At 43.7% G+C, this 15,899-nt stretch overlaps 1 protein-coding gene across 9 annotated transcripts in view; it reads left to right on the forward strand.

Moving 5' to 3' along the window:
- FBXL7 (F-box and leucine rich repeat protein 7) overlaps positions 1 to 15,899 on the forward strand; it is a 364,587-nt gene that overhangs the window by 333,953 nt on the left and 14,735 nt on the right. Inside the window, exon 2 of one of the 9 annotated variants that reach the window (XM_059728618.1) lies at positions 7,423 to 7,550. The exons of the other annotated variants lie outside the window; for them this stretch is intronic. Within the exon in view, the coding sequence (XP_059584601.1) occupies positions 7,520 to 7,550 (31 nt within the window). The 5' untranslated portion in view covers positions 7,423 to 7,519. The remainder of the gene's footprint in view (positions 1 to 7,422; positions 7,551 to 15,899) is intronic. 9 annotated transcript variants of the gene reach the window in all.

The following is a 15,899-nucleotide window of genomic DNA, read 5'->3' on the forward strand; positions in this document are numbered from 1 at the left end:
ACCCTGGGGGTCTTCAAGAGGAGGTTAGATAGGCATCTAGCTGGGGTCATCTAAACCCAGCACTCTTTCCTGCTTATGCAGGGGGTCAGACTCAATGATCTATTGAGGTCCCTTCCGACCCTAACATCTATGAATCTATGATCTATTGAGGTCCCTTCTGACCCTAACATCTATGAATCTACCAACAGTTATGAATCCTTCATCTTGCCTAGGATAGCTCTCTAGACCTTTAAGATCATCCTTTATGGTTTTTTGGCTAGGCAGGTGGTATTGCAGGGCTTTAAGTTTGGGGAGTCAGAGGGTAAATCATCTTACAGCTCATACAAGGATCCTATAGACCCGTTCCACTACCAGGCAAGCTGTTCTAGAAGGCTTTTGCAATTTGGCTACACTTCAAACAGGGAAAAATGTGGTAGTTGTCAGCCAAAAAGAAAATATGTGGCTGTATGATCACAGGTGTGATGCAGCTGTGTCAAAACTGAAAAGAAAAATAAGCTCATGAAACTACAGTGTAAATAGATCTGATTTGATATAGTGCAGGTATTTAGATTCAGTTTACAGTTACAGCCACTCCGCAGAAAGTACAGCTACAATCCAGTAGCGCCCCATAGAGCCAGCCAGAATCATAGTATAGGCAGTCCTCGACTTACAATGTTTCAAGTTACAACGTTTTGCACTTACAATGTTTATAAATTGACACCCTGTTTCAACTTTACTACGCCAGTTTCAACTTACAACGCTTGATACGATGCAGTGCCATGCCAGCGAACAAATTCGCTGTCATTCATCTCCCTGGAGAACATCTGTCCAAACTTCCTTGGACACTTTCTTTCAGAAAGCAGACAAGGCTCCAGAAAAACCTGCAGCCAAGATTCCTGAGAAGACTCCAGCCAAGAACCCTTCAAAAAGTCCAACCAAAAGCCCTTCAAAAAGGCCAGCAAAGTCACCTCAAAGAAATCCTTCTGAATCAATATGATTGCTATTGTAGCAGGCTTGCCTTTTGGAGCTTGGGTTGAGTCCCAGGCTTGAAATCTTGCTGTTTTGATTGGTGGAGCTTATTCCCCCAATCAGGAGGCAGGAAGAAGAGTTCAGTCACACCCCTTTCCTGAGGGGAGGGGGAGAGGAGTCCGTGTGTCGTTTCCCCCCCCCCCCCCCGGTGGACCTGGTTGAAGACTGCAACACTCAGGTCCGGAAGAATTCAGGGGTGTAGCCCTGGAGCATATAAAAGGAGCTGCGTGCCCAGTATGAGAGGAACACATCCAGGAGAGAGAAGAGCAGGGCTTAGAAGAGCTGAGGAGAGCTGCTCAGCAGGGTGAAGCAGTAGCCCAGAAGTGCCCCTAAAGACTTCCATCAGCAGCGGAACGGCGGATGGCTCCAGCAGTTAGGCTCTCGGTGTGCAGCACAGCACATGGCATCCAGACCCTGGGAGCTGCATGAGGTAGCTCGGATCTGCAACCTCTGGCGTGCAGCCAGAGACGTGGTACACAGGCCGGTGCATGAGTAGGACCTTTGGAGCACTTGGGCGGCTCAAGTCCTCAACCCCTGGAACAAGGCTGGGAGCTTCGTGCAGAAGGCACTGCACGGAGAGTCCGGGAGCAGACCGAGCCTGGTGCTGCACGGGGCAGCCCAGGCCTCCAACCCATAGCTAAAGGTTGAGTCCAGAGAGCCAGACGGTTTATCAGGCTATTGAGCCAGTAGACAGGGCCAAGGCAGAGACCCCAGAAGCCGTGCATACCGAGCCCTGTGCCAAGGGACAGCAACCCCCCCTGAAGCCCACTGCAGGCGAGAGAGCAGCCTGGCGCAGAGGACGAGGACCACCCTCCAGGCCTTGGAGCCATGAGTTGCAGGGAAAAGAGGATTAGGGGAGGGGCGTCCCCCCCCAGTTAGTTAAGGGTTCCTGAAAGGGAAGGTCCCACTGAAAGGGCCCCCCTAAAGTTACCAGCTTCTTTGTAGGGCTTGGGAAAAGCCCATTGTCATTGAGGTTTCCTCTCGGATTGAGTTTATCTTTGGGGTTTATCTGCTTCAGATCAGATACTTACCTGTGATTTACCTGTATGTGGAGCACTGGTATAGGGTTTTGTGTCATTTACCCAGAGAGTATTGTTTATGTTACTGGTTTAGATATCTTATAAATATATATATATACATTGTACATATGTTTATATCCATGTTCCTTTCCCTTGTGATAAGTTAATGTAAATAAATTTGTGTATAGTTAAGTCCCCTCCCTGACTGTCCTGGCCTGGTTCTATAGGGACAGAGGCAAACTGAGCGGTCTGTAGCTCCCCCACAGCACACCTGCCAGCTAGCAATCCCTTTCAATTAGAGAAGGGGAGTATATACCTGAGTATACCTGGGCTACACTTTTTACAATATAAATATATTAATGTAGCTATCTTACTCATCTATAATTGATCGACTACAAAATTCTGGGGTATTTTTGGTGAAAATAGGGTATCAGGCCTTGGTTCAGGAACCAATCCCCCATTTATAACATTGTTTCTTATGAGAAAATTGGTTCTGAGTTACAACGTTTCGACTTAAGATGTGGTTTTCAGGAACCAATTGTGTCGTTAGTCCAAGGACTGCCTGTACAATCCATTGTAATGTGTCTGTATTAGCAGCAGACTGCAGATGGGTGCCTTCAGTTAATTGTGAAAGCCTCAATCTTTTTTGGCTCCATTTGTCTCTTATGGTTACATTGGAGTGATTGCTCAGTAATCTCGGTAAGTGGGAAAACCCGACTTTCCCTGCTTACAGAGAGACGGTCTGAGATTTCCCCAGGGTGTGTCTCTGTAAAGTAGCATTTCTCATAATTAGGTTGTGCCATTTCAGTAGTAGAGGTTATTTTTGCTGTAGTAGTGTTCCTCAGTTCTCTTTATTATGAACCTTTTCTACCAAAGTCGAACAGCACCTAGCCATGTGAATGGCAGGAAGGCCGGTATCAGTAAGTTAATCCAGTGCTTTCAGTTGTGCTGAAGATTTGGGACTATATGTTCAACATAAATCTCTTCGGCTGGCCACAAAAGCTGTAGTAGCATCCAGGAAGCTATTTTACCAAAGGTAAAAGCAAATGTCACCAAACAAAGCACATCAGCTGTGGCAAGATTCATCCTGCATGTTGTCCAGCCTGATGTGGAACAAGGGATGATGTGTTCTGCTTGCCTGGGGATTCCCTGCCTCCCTTGCTGTCCCATGCCTCCTTGCCAGGACCCATGCCAATCGATGCTTCATGTGAAGGTCCAAGTCCCAGCACAGAGACACGGAGTGGTGCAGGACCTGGGGAATCCCTGTGCCTCCATGCTAAGACTTCCAATGCCTCAATGCCAGCTGTGTGCATCCATGCTAGGACCTCTACTAAACCATGTCCCACATGAAGCATGACTTGGTGTAGGTCTCAGAGAGGTGGAATGTGGCAGTGCACAACCCAGGAAACTCCTGGCACCCTGTGCCTCTATGCTGGGACCCATCCCAGGGTCTTGCACCAGCCCGTGCTTCACATGGAGCATGGGGCACTAGGAATTCCCTGGGTCCCATGCCATCCCACACCTCCTTGCTGGGACCTATGCCAACTTGTGCCTCTGTGTGAAGGACAGGTTGGTGTGGGAACAGGCGCATGAAGCACAAGGCACCTGGGAATCCCTAGGTCCCATGCCTGCACACTGGGACCCACACAAAATTTCCTTGCTTATGGAGAAGTGCTCCTAGAGATCCTGGGTAATCTCCATGATCAGGAAACCTTGACTTTCCCTACTTACAGAGTCAACCTAAGACTGCCCAGGGTGTGTCTCTATAAGCAAGTAAAGCTGGGCAGATGTTCCCAGGGTTGCCCTGGGAGCACCCAATCCTGTGTGAATTCCCAGGAGTGTACAGGATTGGACCTTCAAGCCCCCACGACACCCACCAGGACAGGTGGAGAGTATGGCCAGCTCCAAGCTGCCCATACTCGCCCACCACAGAGCAAATAGATGTCTGCCACAATAAAGTGTCACATTTTAATGCTACCTCTCTCATGACCACTGATGTGATGTAATAAAGGTTAAAGGTGTCTATTTGCTCACGAAGTGATGTCTGTTTCTACCCTAAGGGAACCCATAGATATCTTCTGATCAGGTCACCAGGAGCTGAGCTAATCATGTCTTGACAAAAACTCACTTTTGACTTTAGCACCTTCAGGTCATATGAACTCCCATCCCCTGAACCAGAGGTCTCTATCTTCCATAACTAGAAGTTAATCCTATATTTATTAAGTCCCAGGCCTATTTCAAGGAAAAAATTCAAACTGTGCTAAGTTAATGACTCTTTCTGCCTAAGTATCACAATTTTTAGGAAGAAGCAGAACAATTTTAACTGTGGCTTTACCTTGAGTGTTAAATCTCCTGTAACCTTTCCATGTTTTATTGCTTCTTTCCACTAATTGCATCTTTGAGTAGTGAAATTTTGAAGGCCAAATTCTGCTTCCACCTATAGATTCAAAAGTTCCACTGGCTTCCTGCATTTTAAAGCAGGCAGGATTTAACCTTGGAGAAAAACACTGCTTTATATACAAATAAACTTCTGGTGAGGGAGTACACTGGGAGGATGAGTTCTTTGGGAAGCCATAGGCCTACAGTAGAACACTGTCTGCCATGAGTTTGGCATAAAATTAATTTCAGCTGCACAATCAAGTGATCAGATCTTTCCATCACTCAGTGTTGCCAAGAGACAAACATTCCTCTTCCTTCTGGACTGCATTTTGCTTACAGCTTTGTAAAACCTGCATGTTTAATTCCCATGGGCCTGCAGGTTCACTTAAAGGTTTGGGTTTGAGCCACATAAACAATCTGGAGATACTTTGAAAATGTCTCTCTCCCATAGTTTTCTGTCCAATAACTTGGCTTGGCCTGAAGTTGCTGTTCTTCTACTGTTATGTAAAGAGGTAAACCCTTATTTCAAATTCTCACATTTTTTGGAGATGAAGTAGTGGATTTAAAAAAAACAAAACAAAAAAAAATTAGAATCAAAAACAATAGTAGCCTCTAAGGACCCAGTCCAGTTTTCTGTGTAAATTAAATACCCCTGTTTATATTAGTGTGAGCATTACATATTCAAAAGGGACTGCCTTGGCTCTAGCTAAATGCTGAAGAAATGCATCTTTTTATGCTACCCTAAGTGGCTTTCCAGACACCATAATCTAGCAAGCCCCATTCCCAGGGCTGCTGGATTGGCATTGCCAGAGATGCTAGAGCAAAAACACAGAAGTTTTGCCATGATAAACTGCTTTGTAGATTGAAGTTGTACTTTAAACAAAAACAGCAATGATATTTTTAGTTCTGTTCAAAATATGGGAAGAAAAATAACACTTGCCAAATAGCAAGGGACAAAATCAATGGGGCGGGGAATTATTTCCAGCTTTCAGCAAAATGTGTTCTAAGAAAGAAGAATTATTTATCTAATAAACAATAGCAATTACTTCACTTGCAATGCTGTTTGACATTAGGGATTGGATTCTGGGTACACAAAGAATGCAGAATCAGGTCTTAGTATTCTTAAAGTAGCTAACTGGCAAAGAGCCTGTGGGCCTGGATACACAGGATGGTTTTATACTGGTATAAGTTAAAGTGTACCTTTAAACAGGGTTTTACTGGTATAACCACTGGTACAGACACTGTTATTGTAGTATTCTAGAGCTTTATTTGGTTTACATTATATAACTTGTAAAGGGGTTTAAGGTGAACAAAAAGCAGCCATTATTTTATTTGTTTGGGTGACCAGATTTTTATGAATATGAGATTTGGCTGCGCCTCTCAGTTGAGCAGAAATTTTCAAAGAGCTTAGTCTCTTGGTGCCTCACTAAGATCGCTGGTTTACAAATGGGGAGCTTCTTCCCTATATCCCAAGGTAAATATGATGCAATAGAAAAGATTATGAGTTAAGCAGCTGTTCTGGTAATATGCAGTTATCATAGATGAAGCTCTCATAGTTGATGCTCTTCAACTGCTGATTGTTTGGTTTTCCATCTCTAAACAATTGAAAAAGAAACATTTTGAATATTTAGAAGGATATGGCCATAGTTTCCTGTGCCAGTAATTGAAAATAGCTCTACAGCCTGGTGACAGCAGCAGCACATTTCCAATTGTTAAAAAAAAATCACCATGGAATGTATTGGGGACCAAACCAAGAAGAGAGTTTCTGTAGGTATGTAATAGAAATAACTCTGGACATGCATCAAATTTAATGTAAGCTACTTCTTTTCTATAGTATCTTTTAACCAGCCTATGGAGATTTTCTGTAAGATTGGTACAATTGTTTATTAAGTTCCATGGGAATGTTTTAAAAAGAACTGTAAAAAGTATATTTATTTCCTATGAAGTGCTGTAGGCACTCTCATAAGCACCTGAATGTGATAACTTCATGGACACGCTGACTCGTAAGGTAGAAGCTCACTCCAGCAGAAACTTCAGTGATGCCTTAAGTGACCTTCCAAGCTCCTGCTCTTAAAGATATTTTGGGGACAACAGGTTTGCCTGAGATGCACTAAATGATTTTTAAAACATCGCATCTCCACAGGCTTTTTTTCCCCTAACTGCTCCTTTTTTGTAAATTTCCAAATAAATTTCCTTCTTTGGCAGGGTAAATGACCTAATGGATAAGGGGGAAGCATGTTATTTGAACATCAGTAGTCTCTGGCAGGCTTTCTCTATAAATAGGGAATGTCAGGCTTTCCCATTTATGAAGACCACTTGGGATCTCAAATATGATCTAGATGAAATTACAATGAGGTAGATGTGCCAACTTGTTGAAAAATGCCTGCGCAGAGTGGTTCCATGCCAAACAAGGAGAGCATTTTAAGTGAGATCCTGGAGTAGTCTCTACTAGGCCTACTCTAGTCAATATTTTCATGGTTGCCCTGAGATATGGGAGAAGTATTTGCAGATGATGCTAAGCTGAGAGAGGTTGCCAGCATTTAGGAAATTGATCAGAATTGAAAGTGATTTTTGACAAATCTGAACCATAGTATGAAGTTAACACAGTAAAATGCCAAAAGACAAGTGCAAAGTGCTGCCCTTGAGAAAGAAAAATTGAATGTGTAAGTACAATACAGGGAATAACTGGCTAGGGCAGCAGCATGACAGATGGAAGTCAGGGGGCTATAGCTGAACAAAAACACACGAGTCAGCAATGTGTGATGTTGCAGAAACCACGGTACTCAAGAGCTGTCATATGTAAGGGACAGGAGGTAAATGTTTCTGTACTCTGTGGTGCTGATGGCACTGTAGCTTGATCACTGTGCTTAGGTTTATGCCCCCATGCAACCACCACCACCACCACTTTAAGAAAAGAATAAGCAAACTGGGGAGATGTTGGCTGAGCCAGAGCTAGGCTTTATTACTTTTGGGGACTTTAAGGAGTCAGGACTTTCCTACTGTCCTATGCCAACAGGAGAATCCAGAGGGAGCTCCAAGAGTGGGAGAGCTAGAAAAATTAACTTGATGGACACATTGAGTTTATTTGTATACTGAAGAGGAGACTGGAGTGAATGAAGAGAAATCTTCCAACATTATTAACAGGTAACATTATTATATAGAAGAGTGTCCCCAGTTGCTTTGTATGTCCTCAGTGGGGTAAGATAGGAAGTAATCAGTTTAATTTGCAGCTAAGACTATTTAGATTAGAGACTGGGAAAAGGTTCCCAGTTGTGAGGAGGTTTAAACAGTAATAGTCTCTTTTAAGGAGGTTGTGAATTTCATTCTTTGGTGGTTTTTAAGAACAAGTGAAAGCAACATCAGTCAAGGATGCTCTAGGTATATTTGGTTTTTGTCTCCACCTAGGCCACTGGACTAGATGATTTCTTGAAATCCTTTCCTGTCTTACACTTCCATGTTTTTATAAATTCTTTACCACAGGTGCAAAACCATGGGCACTGAGCTGCCTTGTATCCCCCTCTTGTTAAAACCTATTTCTTTCTTCCACTCCACCCAATCATGTAGCCTCATTGTGAATCTTATGCTTTATGTCTTCCCAGCAGTCATAGGTTCTCTGATTCTTTTTAGCCTTTTAACTCTTCAGAGAGTAGCAGTGAGAACCTGGAGCAGGCAGATATCTCTTGTGGTAAGTTGCAGAACTTAGGAATGAGGGACAGCAGCACCTGTCTCACTCCCACAGTTCCCAGGCTTGAGCTTTTGCCATTCCCCCACTTGCCCTCTCCACCCAACATTCCTTCCCATTGTGTTCTGTACCCTCTTGGCCTCAGACTACTTCATTTAATCCCCCAAACCCATGGCTTCCAAATGGATTTAGGTGCCTTCCATATCAGTCTAACAAGCTCCTGAGTTCCCATCTGTTCCAGTACCTGCTGCTCCCAAACCATGAGCTCTCCTACCATTCCACTTGCTCCAATGCCTTCTTTCTGCAGCTACTGAAACTTCTGTGCACTCATCCCCATGACATCCTTTGATCTGAACCAAGACCTGTACTGTTCAAAAAGCTAAAAGCCTATATTAGCTTTATATACTTTAACATATGTACATAAAGTAGCATAAACATAAGAAAAAAGACCAGATAAAAATGGCATCCCCTTGTTTCCACATACAAGAGAGAGAGAGAGAGAGAGAGAGATTCAGTTTTATCTACCGCTATTATTGAGCAAAATAAGTATTTACTGTTTTTTTAATTATTATTAGTCTTACATGTACTGACTCTACAGGCTGAGGAATATCTAGGTTTCTGCTTTATCCCATGCCTTTACAGAACTGCTAACTGGATTCCTATGATAAAAAAACGTTATTGTGACTAATTTAGTGGCTGTGGACTGGTGGGTGTAGAACAAATCCCATTTGGTTGTCAGAATTTAAAGTGAACTTCCCAGACTGGCATATTTTTTAATGAATTTACAGTTGCAAATCAAACAGATTTGATAGGGAACTCTTCATAACAATATGGACCATAAACATAAAACTCAAGGATGCTTCTTCCTTTTATCAGAACAAGGCTTTAAATGGGCTTTTAGGATTAGGACAGAAGTTATACGTAAACTTGTTTAAGTGATCAGAAACTGGTTTAAATGTCTAAAAGAACAGAAGTTCAGCGCACATAAACCAGTTTCAAAATAACTTAAACTGCTTTAAGATGAACCTGGTTGAATGTAGTATCAGACTTAACTGATTTGGGTCAAACCGGTTTATGAAACTTCTGTCCCAGACCCCTTCCTGGTTTAAGTTAAATCAGAGTCCCCCAGCATCCCATCATGCTTTGTAGCCCTGGGTTGGTCTGTGCTGTCTGTTCCAGAGAGCAGGACTGGCCCTTCTCCTCTGCTACCTACCCGGAGCAGTGAGGGCTAGCTCACTGGCTGGCTCACTGCCCCAACTAGGCAAAACCCAGCTGGGTTTGGGGGCCAGGGAGGGGAATTAAACTTATCTTCCCCCAAGTACAGAGTTGCCCTGCCTGGCTAAAAACTTATTGCTAGCTGTGACTGTGGACTACAAATCCCAGAGGCACCTGGAAGCAGGAAGAGGAAGTGATGAGCAACCCTAAGAGTCCTGTTGCCCTGATTGTGGACTGCAAATCCCAGAGACCTCAGGGGCAGCAGGAAGAGTAAGCAAACACACAGCCCAGGCTGCATTTATAAATTCTTCAGTTTATAGTTTTTCAGTGAAAAAACTATTCTTGTCCAAGCTTTTATGAGTTCAGTGTCATTACCTCCCCTGCCCAGGCAGAGCCTGGGCTGGGGCCTGGTCATGCCCCCTCCACTCCAGCAGTGAGGGGGCAAAAGTCTTGGAGGGCTAAGGCAGTGGCTGGCAGTCATGCTCTAGCAGCTTCTGGCTTGAGCCACTGCAGGCATGTGGCTGCATTCCCTGATTCAAAAGTGAGTGTGTTCAATTGTTTATCAGTTCAATCTCTGCAGCTTAGACTAACCTGCAAAGACTGAATCAATTCAGCCTTGGGCTCTTTGACTGTCTGCACTTAGCCTTAATGCAGAAGAAAAGGTGAGGTTCTTGATTTGTATAATCCCATGTTTAGAGATGTCATACTTTGGGTGTAGCATGAGTTGGACTCCCACCCTCCCAGAGTTCAAAAGATTTACCTCTTTAATGCTGTTTCCAGATTGTCTCCCCCTGTTCCCATCACTACCACCCACAACTCATAAATTAATTGGGAAACAAAACAAAAACAAGCAAAAGAAAATAACAAAAAACAACCCTCTGAAATAACATTCATAATGGAATAACAGAATTCCTCTACATGCTTTCCTCCCCACTCCCTGTATCAGTGTTTACAGCTCTGCTGCTGTCAAAGACCTTCTGAGATTTTTTTATGACTGTTAAGAAATTTTCTTTTACAGCAACAAACAATATTTAGACACTGAGCAAGGCTATAATAAAAAATGTCTTGCACAAAAACATTGGTAATCAAAGGGAATAAGTGTAGGGCTGTTTTGTAAATTCTGACTTTTAAGGTCATCAAATTGTAAATATTTATTTCACAGCAGTAAACAAAAGTAAATTGGGAAAAAAAGAGTTTCTATAAAACAGGCAGTTATCTAGTTGGAGAGAACATGTTGAAAATTGTTGTGCGTGCATTAAATTGCCCTTTTGGAATTGTATTTATTGATGCCACGCTGTCATTAAATCTTCTGTCTTAGCATGACTCAAACTCTGTAGACTAGCACTGAGTAAATATTGGAAAGTAGAAGTTGTTGTGGGTTTAGATGATTCTTTGGTAAGTCCTTCCCCACAATTCTGCAAAGAGTGGAGGATGGATGGTTACTCACAATGAGTGTTTTGCTAGAGATTTACAAAAAACTACAAGTCGTGGTTCCAAAATGATACCTTTTATTAAACCAACTGGAACATGGCAAAGAAGTTATTCTTTTCTGCAAGCTTTTGGGATCAAAGTCCCTTCATCAGGCCCTGGGAAAAGTGTAGATGGTACAAGATGGTAAAAAGTCCCCATAGGTAGGATATAAACTTCATTTTTGCACAGAGAGAGCTGAAGATGGAAGGCTGCCCATCTGGGTCCATGAGAGTGTCTTTGTAAGCTGTGCTGAGTAGCTCTTTGATGTGTTGATCAGGTAGAATTCCTTCCCTGGAGGTGTCAGATGGCAGGCAGGGAGGTAAAAAAACTTCCTTGTTGTTCTGCAAAGTTTAAAATCCAAAATTTAAACTCTAGCAAAAGCTCTCCCAGGTTTTTATGGGCAAAATTTGCCTGAACTCACCTCCTTTTTTCTTCTGCCTTATGGGTATGCAATGAACATCAAGCTTGCAATGCTGTTATAAAATATGTTGTTAAGCCGCTGAAAGAATTTCAGTCCTGTAGAAAACTACTTTATGGGCTCGGTTGCCCAATAACGCCCTCTTGGCTCTTGCCTCTGAGTGACATCATGATGCCACAATCTCATTCTGGGGGTGTCGGTGTATTATGTGGAGACTTTGGTGCTAGAAGAAGGAACTTAATTATGTGGACAGGCTTTCAAAGGTTTCACATACTCCCAGTGATTTCAGCAGGGGTTTAACGTGATCAGCATCTCTGACCTTTTTCTTTAGGTGCCTACAAATGAAACTTGACACCTAACTTTACGTGTACAAGTGTGACACTTCTGGCAACAAGTTTAAGAGGAGGGGTGGTCCTTGAGGTATTACAAGTGCTTCTCAGATAATTTAAAGTCTTCCAAGGTTTAAGAAGTTTGTCTTCAGAATGTATTGATAGTAGGAATGTAAATACCAATTTTAAAAATATCAGTTTAATCTACTGTAATTACAACAGTTAAATGATTAATAAGTATGGCAACCGCTGTCCTGGTCCATGTAGGGCTGCTCTGGCCCAGCCTGTGGGGTGCCCCTGCCCAGCACCAGCAGGAGGCACTTCCAGCCCTCCCCACCAAGGTGCATCAGGGACTCGGTGGCTCCGCAGGGCCATGCCTCATAACAAAATGGGCAAGCAGGTGGGTCCTAGCCCAGGTCTGGGCGTGGACAGGGCGGGCAAGACACGCTGTAGAGGTGCAGTAGGGCTGGGCTCCAACCTATGACTGAAAAATCAGCCAGGCAGGGGAGGGCATGCTGAACCTTACTATGGAGGAGGGGGCTGCACCCACATGCCTGGAGCAGAATGAGGAGCTGGGAACCAAAGGATTGATAAGTCCCACCAGGTAAGCAGCACCGCCCAGGAAGCCATGGGTGGCAGCAGCCAGCCAGGGGCTTTGCCAGCCCACTGCAGCAACCGGCACAGGGCTACACAGGGCCAGCTGCAGCAGAGCAGGAGGGAAGGGGAGGGGTGACCAGCACCTAATAGGCTCTGTGGACCCCAGTGCAGCTGCTTGCAGCTTCACCACTGCCTGCCATGAGCAGCCTGGGTTCCGTGATGGGCAGCTAGGGCCTGTCCGGAGCCCAGGCTGCTTGTGGCAAGTGGCAGGAACACTGCAAGCAGCTGTACCGGGCTCCATGGAACCTAGATATTAAGCATTAGTCAACCCTCCCTTTCCCCTCCTCCTCACTCCTCTCTCCTCTCTCCCTACCTCCTGCCTTGCCACCTTCTGGTTCCTGCCAGGGTACCACAGGGCTTCCCTTCCCCCACTTCCATCCCAGACTGCACCCAACCTCAGGCTAAACGATAACCAATAAGCTAGAAATAGTTATCACTGGGCTGACTGGTTAAACAATTAATTGTTTAACTATTCACATTCCTAACTGATAGCAGCCAGGTGTGGAGAGTCAGAAAACATGATGAGAACCACAGGATTGAGAGTTTTGGGGTAGTGAATGTGATCAATGCTACAAAAAGCCACTGACCTGACTGTAGGATGTTTGTGAGAGCATGCAAATAGTCCAGTACTGTCACCCAACACCAGGTACTTGAGACTGTACTCCCTTCCCTCAAAACAGAAAAGAGAAAAAGTTACTGTCAGAACTCCTACTTTCCAGCTGCTCTCATGAACTTGCCAGTTTTGGCCAAGTTTCAGGTTTTAAAACTTCTTAGAGCAATACTTGGGAGATGCAAAAACTTATGAACTCAAACTGAAGGGCACAAATCCCTGTGAACTGAAATAACCGAGGGCCCTGGCACACATTGCACTTAGGATGGGATTAAGGTGTTTATCATGCCATAAACAGTATTCCAGATGCATATTAAAACTAGTTTATGGTGTGATAATATAGCAAATGAGACACAAAAATATTCGGTATATAATGCAAAACATCTTGGTGTTTTGTTTATATCACACTTTAAATTGAATGTGTGGCATGGATCTTGGACTCACTGCACCCTAGATCCTCAGCTGCATGCCCACTTTTTTAAATTTTTAAAGTAGAGAATAGCTGCTATGGTTCCCCTTCTTTACCTGTGGCAGGTTAGGGCGTTAAGTCTGTGTTGTGTTAGGGTTGCTCACCGTCTTATGTTGAGTTCAAATTATGAATTTGTATAGGATGGTTTGCATAAGGAAGATCCTGCCTCAGGGGTTAGACTAGATGACCTCTGGAGGTCCCTTCCAGACCTACTTTTCTATGACTCTAAGTTCTCAGGGTGCCCATGGAAGTGGCAGCTCCCTGTTCCCCATCTATAGGCACCACTTCATAGTTTGGTCATGAGCCACTGGACAGCTGGAAGATCCCAGCTTCCCAGCTGGCCTTTCCCCACACTGTGCTGCAGCTGTATTTTTTAAAACTCCCTGGGCACTCGGCCCCACATAGTGGGGAGAGGATCCCTAGATTCTGGCTTCTGGTGACTAGGGAGGTTTAAAAATTGCCCTGACAGTTTCCCTGCCAAGGACTTGAAACACCATGCCTGGTAGCTCTAGCAGGGCTGCCAAGAATCAGAGGCAGGGTTTAATGTCCCACAACACTGGGGACTCGAACCAGTTCTGATGCCATCCAGGGCTGGAGCCAAAAATCAGCTGATTGTCAGCCTTAGCTGGACCTGTGGGCACTGCTCTTTCAACTCATTGGTGCTGGGGGCTTATGACCCAAGGCACCCCCTGCACTGGCAAGTAATAACAATGTGATTGGGATCTGATCCCTGATCCCAACAATTACATTCCTGGCCATACACGATGTGTAGCATGGTAGGACGCACAATTGTTGGGACTGTAGATCAGATGCTATCATTCCATTAAATGCATATGTGCTAGGGGCCTAAGAGGTGCACAGCTCACTTGGCAATGATGCACAAACATGTTCACCTTTTTACTCATTAAACAAGTGTGTGTTATTGCCATATGAGGCAGAGTGTACTATTCTTTGCAACATCTATTTTCAAAAATACCTGCCATAACTGAACCTGCAAATGGTATTGTGATAAGTACTTCTGAAGGAAGGGATGAATTGAGAGCACAATTTCTCTCATGCTATATTGGTAGATGGGACAAAGCCTGGTAGAAAAATAAAGGCTCATCTGTGTTTCAGAAGAAATAAACTCACTGCTATTGATTGCTATAAATTAACACAAATGGGGCAACAGCAACATGAAAAGCCCACTTCTCTCTCTGATTTTAAATCTCTTGCAGTTCAATGTTAGTGTTGCTTGTAATAAGAGTAGATGACAAGAACTGAGAGAACTGATTTTTCTTTTGTTTCCTTCCACTAACTTTCCCTGTATGGAAAATAGTATTGCTGACTTTTTGTGTAAAAATTTTGTTTCCCTTTCTTGTGTGGAACATTTATGCACAAACACAGCAGGAACAGAAATGTGTCTTTTTGGTTGAGTTGGTGTTGGGGGGGGCCCAATGCAAAGTTAAGTTGCCATCAAAAATGGCAGAAGGTTTCTGCCACAGTAATTTAGCAGTGAACAAAAAAGGTGTTTATTTCTATTAAAATCCTAGTGAGAAGAGCAATGGCAAAGCCCCCCAAATTGCAATGATTTACGTTCATGTTTATCTGCCTACCCTATGGACGTGTCTACACGTGCGCCTTATTGCACATTAGCCTATTTTAATGTGCATTAACTAAATAACACATTTTAAGCGACACTTTAATGAACATTAAAGAGATTAATGCTCATTAAGCATCACTTAAAAACCAAGTGTGGAGGCTACTCCAACACACTGTAATTACACCGCATTGGAGCAGGCTCAATTAATGAACAAGCTTTAGTTCAAGCACTGTGCTGCCATGTTTAAGCATACAGATGCTGATACATGAAACGCTGTGGCGCTTTAACTAGAGTGGCTCTTGAAGCTGTTCTAATTAAAGCGCTGCCTCCCTCCCCCCTGGAGCATGTGTAAAAGTGCCCTGTGCTCTTTAGTTAATATGCATTAAGACAAGCTAATGCCTCACAGGTACTAGATTTAATGTGCATTAACTAAAGTGCATTAATGCTTGTGTAGATGTGCCCATGGGTAGAAAAAGATGTTGCCTGACAGACAGCGGCACAAATGACTAGCAAATAGACATCCCTCCCTTTTTACACCACATTAAGTGTTGTGACAAAAGGTAGTATAAAATAGTGGCGCTTTATTGCAGTGGATATCTATTTGCTCTGAAGCAGGAGAGTGAAGGCAACGCAGAGCTGCCTGCACTCTCTGGCCACCCTGGGCTCTGGGGCTTGAGTGGCCCAATTCTGTTGATGTGAGCAATCACACTGAGTCCAGGTAGGCTGTTTTGGATAAGTAAAAATATTTACAAAAGTGTCTGGAGATTCATGCCCAAAGTTGGGTCAAAAACATTAGTTTACAACATCATAAGAACCCATCCTTCATCCAAGGTTCTTCTTAGTGAAATTTTTCATATGTTGCAGTCCAGTCTGAGGATATTGGCAGGCATCTTTGGCACCAGATTCAGTTACATCAGTGTAAATTAGATCATACTGTGGCCCCTGAAGAAATGTCCCTATGCTATGCTGAAAGCCAGAGATCTCTGTATAAGACAGGTTTGTTCTGCTACAGGATATGGCTTCTGCTGATGGCGTTTGTTCACTGCTTTTCTGTGCTTTCG

This window comes from Alligator mississippiensis, chromosome 5 (genome assembly GCF_030867095.1).
Source record: "Alligator mississippiensis isolate rAllMis1 chromosome 5, rAllMis1, whole genome shotgun sequence".
Lineage (NCBI taxonomy): Eukaryota > Metazoa > Chordata > Crocodylia > Alligatoridae > Alligator > Alligator mississippiensis.